A 21,057-nucleotide genomic window follows, 5' to 3' on the forward strand; every position below is an offset into this window, starting at 1 on the left:
ATATTAATAATTGATCTATCTCATGTATAAGTGTTGGAGCTGGAATATTCTTCACGAGAATTTCGATTCCAGTACTCTCACAATAAGCTAGAACCTCAAAGTTCAGCCGCAATAGTGTCCAACAATCTCTGTCTACACAGACAACACATATCCTCTTGGTAGTCCAGAATACACAGTATAGAGGGCGGAAAAGATAACATAACTGAGAACACACAAGTAAATTGTAACAGAAATATAATTAGGAATAGAAAATAGGATCAGCCTAAAAATCCTCCCAAGTGATGGGCACACTGTGTTCACATCTGATAGAATATAATATTTCATCCTTTCTCTGCCTCCATCCTAAAGTGTGATAACTCCCTGCAGGAACATGGTAGATTTCCATTTATTGACTGAGATCATGATGTCAATAGGGGGAAAGCAGTGCAACCTTTTTCCTTTACTTTGAGTATTAAATTATTAATATTTCCTTTTTTTGTATTTTAATTCAGACTCTGTCTGTAATCATTCTTTTTAGAATAACCCTTTATTGCTCCAAGAAATCTTAATCTGTTCATTAAACAGTTGTACAGAAGTAAAAAAGGTCTGGATACACCTTTACATAGATATTAATTATAAGTATTCAAATTTTTCTCCATTCTGGCAATAATAATTTAAGTTAGATTTTTCAAATCTTATTTCAATGACTAAATCTCAATCAAACAAAATGAATGGTCGAAGATTTACTAATTACAACTTTTGCATTTTTTTATTACCAGTATTGATTAGAAGGTATAGATCCTGTTTGGAACCTTGCTTATAAATATTGGCAAAATCACAAGCACCTCTCGTTATTATAGCAGGAATTATGATTTAGTGACATAGTTTAAGCTGAGGGAAATGAAGCCAGATCACTCGTCATGGATGAAATTATATTTATGCTATACTTGTGTTCAACAATAAACCTCATCCCAATATTCTACATCATTAATCGTTTGCCAGCTTTCACAATAGTATAGAATATAGAATATAGACTCTTGATCTTTAAAGTCCATTGGTTGACTTAATACCTGTGCCTTTCATGGACTGAAACAGATTAATAAAGGAGTGAAACACTGATTTAAAATAGTTTAGATCAGAGTGGTGCTGGAAAAGCACAGCAGGTCAGGCAATATCCGAGGAGCAGGAAAATAGACGTTTCGGGCAAAAGCCCTTCATCAGGAATAGAGGCAGGAAGCTTCCAGGATGGAGAGATAAATGGGCAGGGTGGGGCTGGGAAGAAGGTAGCAAAGAGTACAACTGGTGAATGGGAGTGGGGATGGAGGTGATTGGTCAGAGGGGAGGGTGGAGTGAATAGGTTGGAAGGGAGATTGACAGGTAGGACAGATCATGAGGGCAGTGCTGAGCTGGAAGGTTAGAACAGAGGTAAGGTGGAGGGAGGGGAAATGAGGAAACTGGTGAAGTCCACATTGGGGTTGAAGTGGTCCGAGGCGGATGATGAGGCGTTCTTTCTCCAGGTGTCGGGTGGTGAGGAGCAGGGTGGAGGAGGCCCAGGACCTGCATGTCCTTGGCAGAGTTGGAGGGGGAGTTGAAATGTTGGGCCACGGGCCAGTAGGAGTGATTGATGCGGGTGTCCCGGAGATGTTCCCTGAAGCGGTCTGCAAGGAGACGTCCAAACTCCCCAGTGTAGAGGAGACTGGGGAGCAACAGATACAGTAAATGACACTGATTTAAAATAGTAACAAGGATCTCCTGAACCACACAGATTGGCCAATATCATGATACTAACATGAATTAAACAAAAGCCAGTTCAAGCTGAAATTAGTATTTTCCCCACAGGCAGTGAAATCAGTCATCCAGCTCTTCATCTCATATTTAATTCACACCATTATGAGAATCTTCACATGTTAGAAATGGAGCCTGACCTGTAACTATCAGTCTTGAAAACATAGACTTGCACATAAGAATATACAAATAAGCTTACATTTCAAGAGATATTTTTGGCAGACCATGAGGAAATGGATTTAAGAATGTAGAACTGAAGAAGGGCTGAGAAGGCACTCCCTCAAACAGAGCAACACTTGGTGACATCACTGATTGGAAAAAAAATCAAAGAACCAAGAACTTAAAAGGCAACTGTAACATTTACTAATGCTTACAGTTCAACAAGCTAACTCACTAATCATTGTCTCAGGATAACATTTTCTGCCTCAAATGCACGCAAAGGACTCTAAACTGACTATAATTCTAATTTATTTTTCTATGGGATGCTATTCTCTTTTACCTTTGTATATGTGTGCATGTATATGTGCATATATATGTACGTGTACAGCTCTGTGTGTATGAATTTGTGCTTGTAAGGGTATGTGTTCAGTCAGTGTGAGGGTGTACGGTGTGAGAGTTTGCATGTCAGTGTGAGAGTATATGTGTCTGTGTGATGGTGTGTGTGTTAGGTATGTGGGTGTATATGTGTCAGTTTGTGCGTCTATGAGAGGCCAAGTGACTGCACAAAGACCATATGCATGATGTTGCATTTTTATTACTTTTCTTGGGATCAGCAGGTAAGAAACTTTTCCTTCCTTCTACTCTTGTAATTAGCTCCTTAATTTTTACAGTTTTTTTTTGCTTTTAATTGGACAGAGGTAGAGCCTTGAGCTAAAAATAAAAAAGTGAAGATCAGCAAGATTGAAGCCAGTTCACATGTTCTGACTTGGTTGTAACACAAGACAGACAGGCATATTCTCTCTGCCTCTCTCTTCAAGTACCACGGCCTGAAAGTGTAATGACAACCTGGGGTGTAGATAGACTTAAGGGCAGTTTTCTATTACCAGGAAGCTGGAGTTTCAAGGCTAGGGTCACATTTTGAAAGTAAGAGGAGAGAGATTTTAAAAAGACATGAGGGACAAAGTTTTTACACAGAGGATGGTTCGCGCATGGAATGAACTTTATGACGAAGTGGTGCATATGGGTATAATTACAACATTTAAAAGATATTTGGATAAGTCCATGAATAGGAAAGGGTTGGAAGGATATGGGCCAGGAGCAGGCAGGTGGGATTGGTTAGTTTGGGATTATGTTCAGCATCGACTGGTTGGACAGAAGGGTCTGTTTCCACTCATCTACTGACGGAGTGTCGACTGAGGTTAGAAACAGGAGCAGAGGGGTCACACTGCTTTGAGTTTTTCTATAGGCCTCCACAGTGTTCCAGGGAGGTGGAAGAGAGGATTGGCAAAATTATTTTGGACAGGAGTGAAAGGAACAGGGTGGTCATTATGGGGGACTTTAACTTCCCCAACATTGACTGAAAATGCTATAACTCTCATACGTTGGATGGATCAGTTTTTGTCCAATGTGTACAGGAGGGTTTCCTGACACAGTATGTTGAAGGGTCAACAAAAGGGGAGGCCACACTGGATCTGGTACTTGGTAATGAACCAGACTAGGTGTTTGATTTAGTTGTAGATGAGCACTTTGGAGAGAGTGACCATAATTCAGTTTCATTTAGTTTAATGATGGAAAGGGATAGGTACATGCCACAGGTCAAGAGTTACTGATGGAGCAAGGGAAATTATAACACGATTAGGCAAGAATTAGGATGCATAGAATGGGGTAGCAAAATGCGGGGGATGCAGACAATTGGAAATGTGGAGCTGGTTTAAGGAACAGATATTGTGTGTCCTGTCAGGCAGGGATAAGGTAAAGGAACCGTGGTTTACTTCAGAAATTGCATCGCTTGTTAAGCAGAAGAAGGAGGCCTATGTATTGATGAGGCAAGATGGTTTAGATGAGGCAATGGAGAGTTACAGATCAGGTAGGAAGGATTTAAAGAAAGAGTTAAGAAGAGTAAAGAGAGGACGTGAGCAGTCTTTAGCAAATAGAATAAAGGAGAACTCTAAAGCTTTCTATAGGTATGTGAGGAATAAGAGGATGACTAGGGTAGAAATAGGGCCAGTCAAAGACAGAAGTGGGAAGTTGAGTGTGGACCCTGTGGAGATCAGAGAGGTGCTAAATGAACATTTCTCACTGGTTTTCACTCAGGAAAAGGAAAATTTTGTTGAGGAGAAGAATGAGGTATGAGATATTAGACTAGAAAAGATCAAGGTTAGTTATGAACAGTGTTATCAATTCCAGAAGGAATGAAAGTAGACAAGTCCCTGGGCTGGATGGGATTTATCCGAGGATTCTCTGGGAAGCTAGGGGAGAGATTGCAGAGCCTCTGGCTTTGATATTTGAGACATCATTGTCTACAGGTTTAGTACCAGAGGACTGGAGGATTGCAAATGTTGTGCCCTTGTTCAAGAAGGGCAGTAGGTAATTATAGACCAGTGAGCCTTACTTCTGTTGTAGGAAACGTTTTGGAAAGGATTATAAGAGATAAGATTTATAATAATCTAGCAGGCAACGATTTGATTTCAGATAGTCAACATGGTTTCGTCAAGGGTAGGTTGTGTCTCACAAACCCCACTGAGTTTATTTGAGAAGATGACTAAGCATATAGATGAGGGTAGGGCAGTTGACGTGGTATACATGGACTTCAGTAAAGCCTTTGATAAGGTTCCACATGGTAGGCTGTTGGAGAAAGTGCAGAGGCATGGGATTGAGGGTGATTTAGCAGTTTGGATTAGAAACTGGCTTTCTGAAAGAAAGCAGCGAGTGCTGGTTGTTGGAAAATATTCAGCCTGGAGTACGGTTACTAGTGTTGTGCCACAATGATCTGTTTTGGGACCACTGCAGTTTGTCATTTTTATGAATGACTAAGAAGTAGGCACAGGTGGATGGATTAGTAAATTTGCAGATGACACTAGATTCGGTGGATTAGTGGACAGTTTAGAAGAATGTTACAGATTACAGGAGGACTTATATAAACTGCAGGATTGGGCTGAGAGGTGGCAAATGGAGTTCAATGCAGCTAAATGTGAGGTGTTGCATTTTGGGAAGGATAACAGGAAGGCAGAATTCTGGGTCTTGGTAGTGTAGATGTGCAGAGGGATCTTGGAATACATAGATCCCTGAAAGTTGCAACCCAAGTTGATAGTGCTGTTAAAAAGGCATACGGTGTGTTAGGTTTCATTGATAGAGGGATTGAGTTTCGGAGCCACAATATCATGCTGCAACTATACAAAACCTTAGTGCGGCCACACTTGGAATATTGTGTATAGTTCTGGTCGCCATATTTTGGGAAGGATGTGGAAGCATTGGAAAAGGTGCAGAGGAGGTTTACCAGGATGTTGCTTGGTCTGGAGGAAAGGTCTTATGAGGAAAGGCTGAGAGACTTGGGTCTGTCTCATTGCAAAGAAGAAGGCTAAGAGGGGATTTAATAGAGACATACAAGATGGTCAGAGGATTAGATACAGTAGACAGTGAAGGTCTTTTTCCTAGGATGATGCAGTCAGCTTGTACAAGGTAGCATAGCTGCAAATTGAGGGGTGATAGATTTAAGACAGATGTCAGAGGCAGGTTCTTTAATCAGAGAGTGGTAAGGGTGTGGAATGCCCTACCTGCTAATGTAGTCAACTCAGCCACATTAGGGAGATTTAAACAATCCTTGGATGAGCACATGGATGATGATGGGATAGTGTAGGGGGACGAGCTGAGAATAGTTCACGGGTAAGCGCAACATCGAGGGCCAAAGGGCCTGTTCTGCGCTGTATTGTTCTATGTTCTATGCTGTATTATTGGATGACTCTATGATCTTTCAAGTTAATTTTGCCATAAAGCTTTGGATCATTTTTGTCAGTGCAATGTTAATTTCAGATTATGAGATTCTTTGAAAAAGTAATTATTTATCAATTTAAATGTATTTCCCTATCAAGCTTTCCCATCAGCATCAGCCTTTCTGAAACAAAAGTTTTTGATGTGTGCCCAAACATCTCCAATCGTTCTTTTCCAGATCTTGGTTAGGACAATTCTTTTGGTCTTAGATTTTGCTCAGACTGAAATAACTCCACAGAGACTGGTATCCCATCACCAAATCACCCTTTATTTACACATGGAGAGACCCTGACACTGCCAGCTTCCCCAGAGCCAACTGTTAGAGTGAACAGAACCTCTCATGCTCCTGTTTATATTTATTAGCCAGAGCTCCTTGATTGGACTAGATTAACTATCCCAATCAGGGAAATCATATTCTATGAGGGCCACTTGGCCACCCTGTTCCAATCACACAGAATGGCCAAGAGTTCAACTTCTTTTCCTATCTCTTTTATTGGTCATATGACTTGTCCAAGATAATTTCATCATTGGCCTCAGAAACTGAAAATGCACATTAAGGAGGTTGGTAATGATCTGGAAGTGACAACACAGAGACATGTAGCTTCAAAATCATGAATTGTAAAGGAGCTGATTGCTGAGCAGAGCTACAGCATCACCACTAGCTGTGCAGAATCAGTCTGTGATTCCAGCTTCATGCAGTCAGTTACTGAAGCACCAAATATTTCATGAATGTAAAACAGTGCATCATGTATTTACCTTCTAGTAGATCATACTGAAAATAATTAGTACAATGCTGTGTGCTAATGGATAATGTAGTGCAGAGAGTTATGAAGCAAGACCATATCTGCAGTGATGAGGGCTCAAATTTGTAATCATGAGGGCAGTTGCTGAAATTCGCAAACATGTTCCAATGGAAAACACACAGATTTCTTTTAACATTTGAGGCAAATTTATGAGTGCTGAATGGTTCAGTGAGAGCTGAGTGATAGCACTATCGATTTACCCCTCCACCACTTTATTGATAATCGAGAGTAGAGTGATGGGGCATAATGGCTGGGTTGGATTTATGTCCTGCTTTTTGTGTACAGGACATACCTGGGCAATTCTCCACATTTCTGGTAAATGCCGAAGTTGTAACTATACTGGAAGAGCTTGTAAGGGGAAAAGCAAGTTCTGGAGCACAAGTCTTCAGTAGTCTTTTCAGAATGTTGTCAGGGCCCATAGACTTCGCAATATCCAATGCTTCCAATCATTTCTTGATATCACATGGAGTGAATCGAATTAGCTGAAGACTGGTATCCGTGATGCTCGATCAGACTGTACAACAGACTGTCCTGAACACTTTTATCTGCAAATAGGGGTGAAATTATCTCACTTGCCACGTCAGTTGGAACCTTTGTTCTACACTAGCCTCGGTAGTATTACTGCAGAACCCTATGGTTGTAAATCATGAATTAATTACAAAACTGATGACATTTGGAAGTGTTGTAAACATGATATGTCATACATTCAGTGTCAGGACTTGATGAAAGATGTATCTGAGTGACTGTGAGTTAGCACAGCCTGATGGCTACATTGACAGGTGTGGAGCAAAACACTGGGAACTGAAGGTTGGGAGCAGCTAAGTGGGGACTAGGATATTCAAGGCAATACCCTGACAGACCTCTTGTAAAAAGGGAAGAGTAGTAAAGATATTAATGTGAATGGACAATGAAAGGAGAGTGTAGTGAGAGTATGGATGTGAAGCAGTTGCTGAGACATTTTTGTCCATAGGGTAGCAGTGACTGAAATAGGCAGTGGGCTGTAGCCAATGAGGATAGTGAAAATGTGATTGCAGACAAGCTTGTACTTTATGAGATTGAACTTTAGCAAGCAGTGATGGACTACAGATACAAAACAGGCAGCTGTTTGTGTTTCAGAGGAGTCACACAGGAGGCTGGAAGAATACAGCAAGCCAGGCAGCTATGTTCTCCCAGCCTCCTGTTTGTTTACTTTGGATCCCAGCACCTGCACCTTTTTTTTATCTCTAACTAAGTTTGTATTTCAGAGTTTGTGGTTCCTCAGTTCTTGGCAGAAACGATGATTCAATCACTCCATTCCTTCAAAACCAAGGCTTTGTTCTCCCTCTAGTGTCATCATGAATAAACTACATTACCTATATTTTCCAATATTGGATACTTCAAAACATAACTGGTCTGTCTAAATCATAATGCCAGGTTATAGTCCAACAGGTTTATTTGGAAGCATTACCTTTCAGAGTGCCGCTCCTTCATCAGGTGGGTGTGGAGGTTAAGATCATGCTCACAGAATTTATAGCCAACGGAGTCCAGTGTCACGGAGATGTGGTACAGCAAATAATCTTAGATTAAAACTTACTTCTTTTTTTCGAATGGGATATGATGGCTTCTGTTCTTTGTTATGTAAATCCCAGAACTTTTTTCAAATTATATTCTCAAAATAGCTCAGCTATCTGTGATAATATTTTCCAGATCTGTGGAATCTGTTTGCCTGACCAAAGTCATGCATTACAGTACATAATTTTCATTAGGGTAACAATTATTCATTTTGATTTCAAAATTTGTTCTATTTTGATACCTGCAGTAATAAGTTCTCAACATAGCTCGATTAATTTAAATAGATTTACAAACTATTGTCACTTATGTTAATCATAAAATTGGAAGGGAAGAGGCTACTTTTAAATGAAATCTTTGGTGAGTTGCACAAATGGATTAATTCATATGGAGAAGATCGTGGATGTACAGACATCACAGCAAGGAGTGAGGATGGAGTGACAAGGAATGATCCTGATCCTAAACACAACCATCTCCTGGGAATCACATTGATTCAAATGGTCCAGGAACCAAGAGGTGGTGGGACATAAAAATGTTGGATGAGTTATTTTTAAACAGGAGAGCCTGGTTGGGAAGAAATGTTTCTGGTATCCCAGCATAAAGGAACAGAAGACAACTCACCCCCTTCCTCTGAGGCGGTTACACTGGAACAGGCGGAGGCCATTCAGCCCCTTTCAACTCTGGGCTGGGACAGTGAAGCCTGTCTCTAGGGGCGGGGCCTGTATCCAGGGGGCGGGGCCTGGTTCTGATAGGCGATACCTGTCTCCAGGGCTTGAAAATGTTGTATTAACTTCTTTATTAAAAATCTGGAAATATTGGCACCAAATGATAATGTTCTCCACATCCTCGGCGGTTGCCGGGCCAAAGTCATTCCTGACGGTTAAAAACAACAATTATTCAGAGATACGGGCACCTGTCTCTGAGGGGCGGTGCCCATATCTAGAGGGCGTGCCCCTATCCGGCTAGGGGGCGGTGCCTGTCTCCAAGGGGGCGGTGCCTGTCTCCAAGGGGGCGGTGCCTGTCTCCAAGGGGGCGGTGCCTGTCTCCAAGGGGGCGGTGCCTGTCTCCAAGGGGGCGGTGCCTGTCTCCAGGGGCTGTCACTGAGGGGCGGTGCCTGTCTCCAAGGGGGCGGTGCCTGTCTCCAGGGGCTGTCACTGAGGGGCGGGGCCAGGCTGTCTGCGCCGTCATGGACGGCCTCGGGAAGCCTGTAGTCGCTGTGGCGGCCGCGGGCTCGATACTCACCGCCTTCTGTTACTCGCTTTACCACCGCAAACAGGTCACCGCCCGGTCCCTGCAGGTCAGCACCGTGTGTCCTGACGGGAGGCAGTGTCCGCTTTGGGCCCGGCCCTGAGACTGTGAGCAGGCCGCACCGTGTGGGCCAGCACCGGGCTGAGGGGCCTACGGACTGGGGCTTAGACCCGCGGGGGCCCTGGGGACCGGGAGACCCGGGGGCTGGAGGGACCCGGGGAGATGGTGCAGGCGGGGGCCTGGGTCTGACTCTGAGTCAATGTGAAGGGGCGGGAGCGTGTGACTGGATGGTTTTAAACTGTTTGTAAATATTAACCTGAAGATAGTTCCTCTTCAATTGTTAAATGTTTATTTACACTCAGTTAACAGACTCAGTCTCATATTGAGATTGTTCCAGAAAGCTGTGTTTACATTGTCATTTCTTTTAGGATGCAACAAAACTTCATTTAGATGAAAACCTGAAGACTGTTCTGATGAATGCACCGGGAAAGTGCCTTCCCTACGCCGTGATAGAAGGTACGGAGGTTCCCAGGTGGTTCATGTACTTGAATCGATGAAAGGCAAAGATGTTTTATAGTGTTGCGAATACCTTGATTGCAATCTTGAAAATGGGGTGACGTAGTAAAAAATGAGGTCTGCAGATGCTGGAGATCACAGCTGCAAATGTGTTGCTGGTCAAAGCACAGCAGGCCAGGCAGCATCTCAGGAACAGGGAATTCGACGTTTCGAGCATGAGCCCTTCATCAGGAATAGGAGAGAGAGAGAGCCAAGCAGGCTAAGATAAAGGGTAGGGAGGAGGGACCAAGGGGAGGGGCGATGGAGGTGGGATAGGTGGACGTACTTCAGTTGAAATGCATATTGAGTAAAACAGTTGAATAATTCAGTAATTTAAGTATACAAGACTACTTTCAAGAGAGGGAAAAAAAAACTACAGACCAGTTTTAGTCGATAAAATGTGTAGCTGGAAAAGCACAGCAGGTCAGACAGCATAGGAAGAGTAGGAAAGTCAGCATTTTGCGTCTGGCCCCTTCATCAGGTCAGTTTTAGAATGACATCATGGGGAGTGTGTTCAGATCTGTTGAGGAAAATATTGTAAAATCAAATTCACAATTTGTGCACAATCACCTGATGAAGGAGCAGGGCTCTGAAAGCTAGTGCTTCCAAATAAACCTGTTGGACTATAACTTGGTGTTGTGTGATTATTAACTTTTAAACATTTAGTATGGGTAGAGCATTGTTTAACAAAGCTAATGTAAATATGACCAACAGTGTGCCACAAGGATTGGTGCAGGGTCCACTGCTTTTCATCATTTATACAAATAATTTGGATGTGAACCTAGGAGGTATGGTTAGTAAGTTTGCAGATGACACCAAATTTGAAGGTGTAGTGGACAGTGAAGATGATTTCCTCAGTACAACAGGACCTTGATCAGTTGGGCCGTAGGCTGAGAAGTGACACATGGAGTTTAATTTAGATAAATGTGAGGTGCTGCATTTTGGAAAGGTAAAACAGGGCAGGACTTGTACACTTGATAAGTTCCTGAGGAGTGTTGCTTAATGAAGAGACCTTTGCAGGTTCATAGTTCCTTGAAAGTGGAGCCGCAGGTAGACAGGACAGTGAAGAAAGCATTTGGTATGCTTGCCTTTATTGGTCAGTGCATTGAGTATAGGAGTTTGCAAGTCATGTTTGCAGCTGTACAGGACTTTGGTTAGGCCACTGTTGGAATACTATGTGCAACTCTGGTCTCCCCACTTATAAAAGAATGCAAAACTTGAGAAAGTTCAGAAAGATTTACAAGGATGTTCCCAAGTTTGAAGAGTTTGAGCTATAGGGAGAGGTTGAATAGCTGGGGCTGTTTTCCCTGGAGCGTTGGAGGCTGAGGGGTGACCTTAGAGGTTTGTAAAATCATGCGGGGCATGGAAGGAATAAATAGACAAAGTATTTTCCTGGCTTAGGTTAAAGGTTAATATGGGAGAGATTTAAAAGGGACCCAAGAGGCAACTTATTCACACAGAGGGTGGTGCATGTATGGAATGAGCTGCCAGAGAAAGTGGTGCAGGCTGATACACTTACAACATTTAAAAGGCATCTGGATGGGTATATAATAGAAAGGGTTTAGAGGAATATAGGCCTAATGCTGGCAAATGGGATGAGATTAATTTAGGATTCCTGGTCAACATGGATGAGTTGGACTAAAGGGTTTGTTTTCATGCTGTACATCTTTATGACTGTGTACCATATTTGAATTATTAGGCTTTGACTGGCAGAGATTGACAAGGATCATGCTAGGACAAAATCTATTCACCTTTTAAGGAGGTGTGAAGGTGTAAGTAATGGTCAGATTTGGGTGTGCTCACACAACAAATGTACAGGTACAACATGCAATTAGAAAACAAAATTATTTTGGCCTTTAATAGAGTTTTTTGAGTACAAGAAAAAATTGTTAGAGTTGAACAGGGCTTTAGTGAGATCACACCAAGAATACAGTGTGCAGACTTGGTCTCTGTATTTAAGGAAGAAATACTCACATTGGAGATGGCAAACCAAAGGTTTATAAGATTGGTCCCTGGTTGAAAGTTCCACAAAGTATGCACTCTATTGGTAAAAGATGTTTCCTTTGAATTTTTTTCTGGGTTTATTGGTGGCTAGCTTGTTTCTTTATGTCTGCTCTCGCCCACAAGTGGCAGTGGTTGTGTCTCTACTTCTGAACTTGGAGAGCTGTGTTCAATCCCACCTGCTCCAGAGGTGTGGCATTACATCTTGGAACAGATTTTGTTTGTTTGGAAAGCATAATCTCTAAACTAACTTGTCAAGCCCACATAATCTTAAAGACCTCTACCAGGTCACCAGTCTTTTGTAGAAGCCCCCCCCCAGCCCTGAGACTTGATACTGTTTAACATTTGCTGCTAACAATGTTCCTTGTCTGGTGTCACTATCCTTTGTATGATATGGAGCTTCGAGTTATTCACACAATACTCCCAAATCAGGTTTAATCAATTCTATGAAAGGAAAATAATGAGCTTAGTGCTCCATCTGCTGGTTTTCTGCTGTCAGTGTTGTTCATGTAATGACAGGATTGAGCCACTCAACATAGCTGTTTAAGACCAGGTAGGCATGTAAGGGCACTTGTCGCTTCAAGCATTGATTTAACAATCAGCAGAAATGTTAATTTAAACTTGGGAGTTGAACCTGTATCAATGTCATGGAAACTTACTCAGAAACAGGCCATTTGACCTTTTGAAAAACAATAGAATTTAGTCTTTCCCTCACTTTGTCTGTGACCATTTAAATTTCTCATCTTTAAATACATCTCAAACTCCCTTTTGAAATTATTAATAGAATCAGTATTCACTAGCGTTTGAGGTAGAATTTTCCAGATCCTGACAATTGAGCAAAAACAATTCTCCTTATCTCCCCTTTGAACATTTTGCACGTGGTTTAAACACTTACTACTTATAGACCACCTTGTTCTGATAAATAAAGAAGTGCAATAATTGAAATGAGCTATTCAGTAGTGTTTGAAAGCTGCAACAGCATTGACGGCTTGCTTCTACCTAGGATAAGACAGCAGTTTCTGAATTTCCACATTTAACTGTGTTCGGGCAGCAGAAATTGCAGTTGCTGTCATAATGGCGAATACTTGCAGTTGCTCCTATTCTGTTAAGGCCAGGCCATAATATTTGTGCAAAAGCTGGGAAGCTTATTCATTGACTGTTTCTGTGTTTAGGTGCAGTTAAACCTGTCAAAGAAACCCTGAATAGCCAGTTTGTGGAGGGTTGCAAAGGAGTTATACAACGGCTTGTTTTACAGGAACATAAAATGGTGTGGAATCGAGCTACCCACATCTGGTAAGTTTGTAATATGCAACTATTCATACAGAAAAGGCAGCAACTTGTGTTGTTTTTCTCTCTACTGGCATTTCCCCTGCAAAGTATTTTCAGTTTTTATTTCCAGTTTCTAGTACCTACAGTATTTTACTTTCCATCTAATGAATTGATCATTTTCTGGGGAGTACTGCAGGCACAGTGGTTAAACTATCGTCTAGAGAACTGTATCCTTGCACAAGTGCAGTGTTTTACACAATATTGTAAATTTTGTAAGTCAAGTCCCTTGAGGGAGAAAAGGCAGTGCAGGCCATTCAGGCTGGGGTTGGCTGGAAATCGGGGTTCCTGGCCTCTTGGAGTGAAGGCTGGCGACAGGGCTGCCTGTTTGTACCATGGTTTTGGTTTTCTCACTGAAGTTGTGCCAGTCCTGTAAGTGACACTGGAAGGGAAGGTCCTGTTTGGTAGGGGACTATATCTACAGCTATCTAGGTGGCGGTTTTGGTAATTAATTTCATTAAGTTCATGGCCTCCCCATGAACTTCGTTATTCTGCTAGCAAGTGTATGCATCAATAATCAGTGTTTCCCTTTTTAATTTGAACTCTTGTTTTGGAAAGTAAACTGCAGTAAATGAGCCTGTAAATTTCAGGGTACCTGTATTACAAAGAAAAAGGGATGTCTGCAGCCCGAGCTTACAGTCTGTAATTGGGCTGTTCTAGGTAGCTGCACAGATAGACTCTGAGTGCTCTTTATTTATCATTCAAGGTGGTCTGAAGTGCCCAGGATGAGTGAAGAATCTGATTTGTGTCTCAAATGTCATTCATATAGAGAAAAATGAGATAAAGAACGTGATGGTGAAATCGGAGCTTGGCAGGCTACTAACTGAAAGTCTAATGGGCTAAATTAAGTTTAGGCTTGTACAGTAATACTACACAAGTGAGAGGTTGCTGGACATCTCTGACCCCTAGATTTCACTTTGCTTTCAACAGGAATGATTGTGAAAAGATTATTCATCAAAGGACTAACACTGTACCCTTTGACCTTGTGCCTACTGATGGTAATCCTGACATCTCAGTTAGGGTGATAAAACCCTTGGACTCCTCTGAACTGAACCTAGAAACTATGTATGAGAAATTTCACCCTGTAGTACAAACATTTACTGATATAATTGGTCATTTCATCAGTGGTGAGCGACCAAAGGGAGTCAAAGAGACTGAAGAAATGCTGAGAGATAAGGACATTATAACTGGAGTTGGGGAACTTGTGTTGGACAGTAACATTATTAAGATACAGCCTCCAAAGCAAGGACTCCAGTACTACTTAAGTCGACTAGACTTTGAGTCTCTTGTTCGAAAACAAGAGTCCAAGGCAAAGCTATGGAAAATCCTGACGATGGTGTTTGGAATTACAACTTGTATAAGTTTATTTTTCATATTACGGCAGCAGTATAAACGTTACATAAGGGAACAGGAACAGTCAAGGCTGCAGAGAGAAATTCTGGCAGTGAAGAAGCAGCGTTTGCAGGAGCTTGACTTGACAGAAGATCAAATCCCACAAAATGCATGTGCCATCTGTCTAAGCAGGGAACGTTCCTCTGTGTTCCTGGAGTGTGGACACGTCTGCTCTTGTACTGATTGTTATGAGGCCTTACCTTTACCTAAGAAATGTCCTATTTGTCGAAATGTTATCTCCAGATTAGTCCCATTGTACAATAGTTAAGTATTCACTTTTTTTAACAGCACTTTGTGAAATGAAAATGCATGTCGTTAGGAAATTAACTGGGGTTGAAAGGTTAAAAACAGTTTGTGTAAAATTTTATGTAAGATGCATATACTTATAAACGTGGTTATTTGTTTTCTATTTGGCCTTTTCTTTTCTACATTTCTTATGTCCTGTGATGGACTCACCTCTGGTGGTGAAATGCATTTTTATTCCTTTCCCCATAAATACTCACCTGTATGTCATAAGATCACAAGAAATAGGAGCAGTAGAACACTTTGAAACCATGTCTCATAGTTCCAGACTTCCCCAGAATGAAGGATAGCCTCTCAGCATCTGCCCCCTCATCTAATCCCCTCAGAATTTGGAGTCTCACTAAGATCCCCTCATATTATGCTAAACTCTATTGTGTATCAGCCTAACCTTTCCTCAGTAAAACAGCCCCTTCATTCTAGTCATCAGCCCATTGTGCCTCTAATTCCAGGATATGTATGTCCCTCATTATATAAGATTACATACAGTACGTTGGCTGTCCACTGCAGCTGTAGTTAGCCTCGCCGTTTTTATAATCCATCACTTTTAAGTCAAAATCAAAATTCCATCTGACTTCCAATAACTTACTGTGCCTGCTTGCTAGCTTTGTGAGATTAATGTACAAAGGTACTCAGATCTGCTGTACCAAAGCATTCTGTCATCATCCTCCAGTTAAATAATAAACTGCTTTCTATTCTTCATGCCAAAGTGGACTACCTTACATTTTCAAACATTATAGACCATCTGTCAGCTTTCTTGTTTATTTGCTTAACCTATCTATATCCCTTTCCAGATTCTTTGTATCATCCTCACAGCTTGCATTCCATCCTGTCTTCATAATGTCAGCAAATTTGCCTGCATTACAGTTAGTCTCAATCCAATCTAATACAGGTTGCAAATAGTTTAAGCCGTCACATTGATCCCTGTTGCACTCCACAAATTGAAGTTTGCCAACCTGAAAATCACCCCCGTACCCTGATTCTGTTTCCTGTTAGCTAGTTAGTTCTTTGCCTTGGTAAAATATCACCCCAATGCCATAAGCTCTTGTTTGGTGAACTTTTATGTGGAACTTTATGGAATATGTTTTGGAAATGCAAATGCATAATATCTGGTTGAATAGAGAGAGCAGGAGGGCATGCCAGGAACAGCACCAGGTATACCTAAAGATGAAGTGTCAATCTGGTCGAGCTCCACAGGACTACTTCATGCCAAATAACATAATCAGCAAATGATAGACAGGGCTAAGTAAGTCTACAGCCGACAGTCAGATCTAAGCTGTGCAGTCCTGCCACAACTAGTTAAGAATGGTGGTGGGCAATTAAACTCCTCACTAGAGGAGGAGGTTCCACAAATATCCCCATCCTCATTGATGGGGAAGCCCAGCATATCAGTGTAAAAGATAATACTGAAGCATTTGCAGCAATCTTCAGCGAGGACTGTTGAGTGGATGATCCATCTTGGCCTCCTCCAGTGATCCCCAGTAACACAGATACCAGTCTTTAGCCAAATCAATTCCATCTGTGTGATATGAAGAAATGATAGAAGCACTGGATAGTGCAAAGTCAATGAGCCCTGGCAATATTCTGGCAATAATACTGAAGATTTGAACTCCAGAACTTGCTGCCCCCACCACTCCCCAGCCAATCTTGGCCAGTGCAGTTACAATACTGGCACCTAGTCAACTGTGAAAAGTTGTCCAGGTATGTCCTGTACACAAAAAACAGGTCCGATTCAACCCAGCCAATTATCCAGTCTACTCTCAATCCTCAGTAAAGTCCTCGCTCTCACAAATATTTAATAATCCCTCCTTAACTGCATTCTGTGGCAAGGAGCTTCAAAGTTACTTAACCCTTAGAGAACAAAAAGATTCTTGTCATCCTGTCCTGAAAGGGGAAATTATAATTTTAAAACAAGGTCCCTGATGTGTAGACTGATGAACAAGAGGAAACATCCTTTTTGAGAGAATTTGTAGCTCAGGTTGAGGTTCTGGATGTAGGCTTGTTCGCTGAGCTGGATGGTTAGTTTTCAGTAGTTTCATCACCATACTAGATAACATCAGTGAGCCTCTGGATGAAGCAGTGGTGTTATGGCCCACTCTTTATTTGTGTTTATGTTTCTTTGGGTTGGTGATGTCATTTCTTAGAAACATGGCATTCCAACCGAAACACACTCAACAAATACATTGACTTGGATCCCATTTACCACACCTGAAAGAACAGGAAATGACATCACCAACCCAAGGAAACCTAAACACATAAATAAAAAGTGGGCCGTACCATCGGTGGTTCATCTGGAGGTTCACTGATGATGTTACCTAGTATGGTGATGAAACATCTGAAAACGAACCTTCCAGCTCAGTGAGCAACCCTACATCTAGGAAACATCGTTTTCACATCAATCTTGTTAAGATGATTCAGGATCCTGTACTTTTTAATCAAGTCACTCTCACTCTGCTAAACTCCAACTTAGCTACTATGCTTGTCCTCTCCTCATCTAAGTAAGTAATGGAAATTGTATAAATTTAAAGGCCCAACACAGACGCCTGTGGATTTTCACTTATTACATTTTGCAATCAAAGTTTGTGCACTTTTTTTGCGAGCTATCCAGGCTATTATCCATGCTAAAACATTACCCCCTCCACCTATTTTCTGTAATTGCTTTTGAAATGGCACCTTACCAAATGCTTTCTTAAAATCCAAGCACATTTTATTTGCAGGTTTGCTTCATCCACAACGCAAGTTACTCCTTCAAAGACTGCTATAAATTGCTTAAACATCATTTCCCCTTGGTGCCTCTTCTGAATTAATTTGACTTTTTCCTGAGAAAAGCAGTTATAAGTTCTTTTAGGATTTAGTTCTAACACCTTCCCCATGGGAAGCTAACTGACTATAGTTTCCTATTTTCTACCTCCCTCCTTGAAAAGGCAGTTATGTTTTCTACTTCCCAGTCTTTAAGAACCTTTCCTGCACATAAGGATCTTTAGAAAATTAAATCAAAGCATCCACAACCTCATTTAAAGGAGGTTGTTAAGGCCCTAGGATGATGCTCATCAGGAGGTTTGTCAGCTCCCATCTCCATCAGGTTACTTGTACCACTTCTCTTAAGATTGGAATTTCACGAAGTTCCATTCCTTACCATTCCTTTCGTACAACATCTTTAATTATTCTTGGCTCATTGCACAATGCCAGGTCCAAAATCCTCCAGAGTACCTTTATCAATTTGATTTGTCCAATCAATGTGAAGGTTAATGATTTCAGAGAGAAACCTCACTTTGGGCATGGTAGCTAGTGTACTGCATTGCCAGTGATATGGTCAATTGGTTTTGAAGTCATTGTTAGCAATCATTTAAAGATTTTTTTTCAATTAATCTGCTTTACTATGAATCAGGTTTTCTTGTACTAATGAGTTAAAATGCGGTTTACACAAAATTCACGGGTCTGATTGTTTTTATGTATTTCATTGTCTTGGTACATAGTCGGATCTTATTAAAGGAAGCAGCATTGCTCATACCAGAAATTAAATCAGTTTGTTTTTAATCATGGACTATACTAACTGTTTATTGATTTATGTATGTTATTTTTCCTATGTTAAAGTTGATCTGTTTTGACATTATTAATCAATTTCTATCTATTCAGTATATCCTGTTTCCAGAATGGATTGTGTGTTAAAAATACGAAGAAAATATGCATCAGTACAATGCAGTGACAAAATATGCTACTTTTGAATGAGTAGATCCCTTGGCACTATTTCAAAGAAAAACAGGGGTGTTTACCCCTACTTCTGGCCATTAGTTGTCCCTCCATCCTAACCCCCCCCAAAAACATATTATTTGATCAATGTCAAGTTGCTGTCTTTGGGAGCGAGCTGTGTGCAAATTGCTGCTGCTTCTGCATTCCAACAGTGATTGCACAGCAAACTCCATAATTGTGGATAGCACAGTGGTTAGCACTGCTGCCTCAACGCCAGAGACCCGGGTTCAATTCCCACCTCAGGCAATTGACTGTGCGGAGTTTACACATTCTCCGTGTGTCTGCATGGGTTTCCTCTGGGTGCTCTGGTTTCCCCCCACAGTCCAAAAAATGTGCAGGTCAGGTGAATTGGCCATGCTAAATTGCCCGTAATGTAGGTGAAGGCGTAAATGTAGGGGAGCAGGCTTGGGTGAGTTGCGCTTCAGTGGGTCGGTGTGGGCTTGTTGGGCTGAAGGGCCTGTTTCCACACTAAAGTAATCTAATCTAACAATTCGCTGTAAAGCACTTTGAGACATCAATGATAAGAAAAAGCATTGTTTAAGTGCAAGTTTGTCATCTATTTATGTTGTCCAAAGCTCTTACTCAAGCAACGTCTTCTGTTAATAGTTATAACTCAACTCTACTTTGCTATCTATTCTGGATAATGTTAACACCCTTGTTAGCTAAGAACCTAAAATATTGATCTAGAAATTATACTGAATTCCCAAATGCACAATTTTCAGTTTCATAGCCATCTGCATATTTATCAAGCAAAATATATTTTCATATCCCAATACAATATAGTGCCTCTAGGGGCCCATCTCGACCAGATGCATTTCTAGAGCATAAAGATAGTGGAGATATAGAAAACTGTCTCCTATAAAACTGTTGAGCTTGGGAATCAATTGAAAATGCAAAACTCAGTTCAACTAATCATTGTTGTGTGGGTTTTGAGGGTTATGAAACAAAAGTGCACAGATAATCTTAAGATGCAGATCAGCCATGATCCAATTGAATGGTGAAATATGCTTGGGGCAGAAAGGCCTCTTTGTTTCTCTCTTTTCACTATACAAGGTTTCTTATAAACAAATGCAGGAGCTAGATCCATGAGCAACCTTCTGCATATGCTGTAACAATCTCATTGTTAAGTTCAGATGTTGCAATATTTAAACAGGTAAAAATAAACTTATTGGACAAATAAAAATATGTTGAGTTTAAAGTGAAAGAAACATTTATTTTGCATAAAGCCAGGTGAGTCAAAATAGGGCATGGTTTCAGGGATGTGAAATCTTTAACCTTGAGATCAGCTTTTACATGAATGGAACTGAATGATATTTTGTCACTTACACTTTTCATTGTATTTATTTGTTTAAATATAACATGTCACCAGACTCTGGCATCATTTTGAGTGATAGAAAATATTAAGGTGTAACTAAAATATAGATTGTCCTTCTGTCTTGTGCTCCAATCAACATGGGGGAAAGGGTCTCCCAAACAGACTCCTTGCCCATGGGTACCTTTGCATCACACTCCATCCCAGGAGTCCAGTTCCATGGCCAGCACCGCTCCATCGCTAGGAGCACCACACCAGGCCTACCGCGCCACTGCTGATGTAATCGCAGTTCCTATCAATCTGCTAGGAGTACCGATTCGGGTCAACTGCGATGCTACAGCTGGCTGAAGCTGACCGCAGATGCCGTCCTGCTGTTGTTGCCAGAACATTGACTAAATACTGCAGAGGGAGATCATTTAATAGCTGCAATGGCTCAGAATTAAATACTTAACGATATAACACATGGTAGGCAGGCAATAAGTCAAAGCCTCCTAAAAAAGTGCCTATTCGAGACAGCTCAGGGAATCTCTGACGGACTCTACCTGTAAGCCTCTCTTGGTTTGTCCTGGCGATCATACTCTGTGGTAGTCTGGAATATAAAACCCTTACAGACAGTTTAGTTTTAGTTAGGAAATTTTTACCTTTATTTACCAATGGTATCAATGCTACACTATAACATAGCTCAAGTCTGGCTTGTAGGTACCTAAGGTTCTAAAACCTTTAGCAAAATAGTGGCACCAGCTCTTACAGCTAAGAGTGCTCTCAGGCCACTCCCCTTATTGCTGCAAACAAAATGACAAAAACGCCACAATGTCTTTATTCAGATAAGCAGTAATTAAACGGCAAAAGTTTGCAGAGGAAGAGAAACTCATTGACAGGTCTGAGTACGCTGGACTAATTAAGCTACAGGCACATCAAAGTGAGGAACCTTGATCCAGCCAGGCCTCAAATGGACAATTGCTTTGGCTAGTGCATCATAATGAGAGACAAGTCTAAGCTATGTGGAAAGGTCATGGGATCACCTCGCTCAGCTGACATGCCCAGTATCAATGTCCTACAAAATGTTTTTTTCTTTTAAAATCATCTTAGATTCCCAGAATGCAAATTAAAATCATTACATTGTTGTGGTTC

General features: G+C 41.2%; 1 protein-coding gene across 1 annotated transcript; it reads left to right on the forward strand.

The window, feature by feature from the left end:
• The first annotated feature begins 9,212 nt into the window (after positions 1–9,212).
• On the forward strand, positions 9,213–18,374 carry mul1b (mitochondrial E3 ubiquitin protein ligase 1b). The gene is made up of 4 exons (XM_060852126.1): positions 9,213–9,339; positions 9,719–9,806; positions 13,019–13,139; positions 14,103–18,374. Exons 1-4 carry the CDS (start codon positions 9,229–9,231, stop codon positions 14,830–14,832), a joined length of 1,050 nt encoding a protein of 349 aa, XP_060708109.1. The 5' UTR covers positions 9,213–9,228; the 3' UTR covers positions 14,833–18,374.
• Positions 18,375–21,057: the final 2,683 nt, after the last annotated feature.

The sequence above is a fragment of the Hemiscyllium ocellatum genome, chromosome 37 (genome assembly GCF_020745735.1).
Source record: "Hemiscyllium ocellatum isolate sHemOce1 chromosome 37, sHemOce1.pat.X.cur, whole genome shotgun sequence".
Classification (NCBI taxonomy): Eukaryota; Metazoa; Chordata; class Chondrichthyes; order Orectolobiformes; family Hemiscylliidae; genus Hemiscyllium; species Hemiscyllium ocellatum.

What these genes read in the sequence shown, in the direction of transcription:
- mul1b (XM_060852126.1), top strand. Translation starts at nt 9,229, where the DNA reads ATGGACGGCCTCGGGAAGCCTGTAGTCGCTGTGGCGGCCGCGGGCTCG. An exon ending in TCCCTACGCCGTGATAGAAG is followed by an intron (nt 9,807 to 13,018) that starts GTACGGAGGTTC and finishes TTCTGTGTTTAG; the next exon opens with GTGCAGTTAAACCTGTCAAA. An exon ending in AATCGAGCTACCCACATCTG is followed by an intron (nt 13,140 to 14,102) that starts GTAAGTTTGTAA and finishes TGCTTTCAACAG; the next exon opens with GAATGATTGTGAAAAGATTA.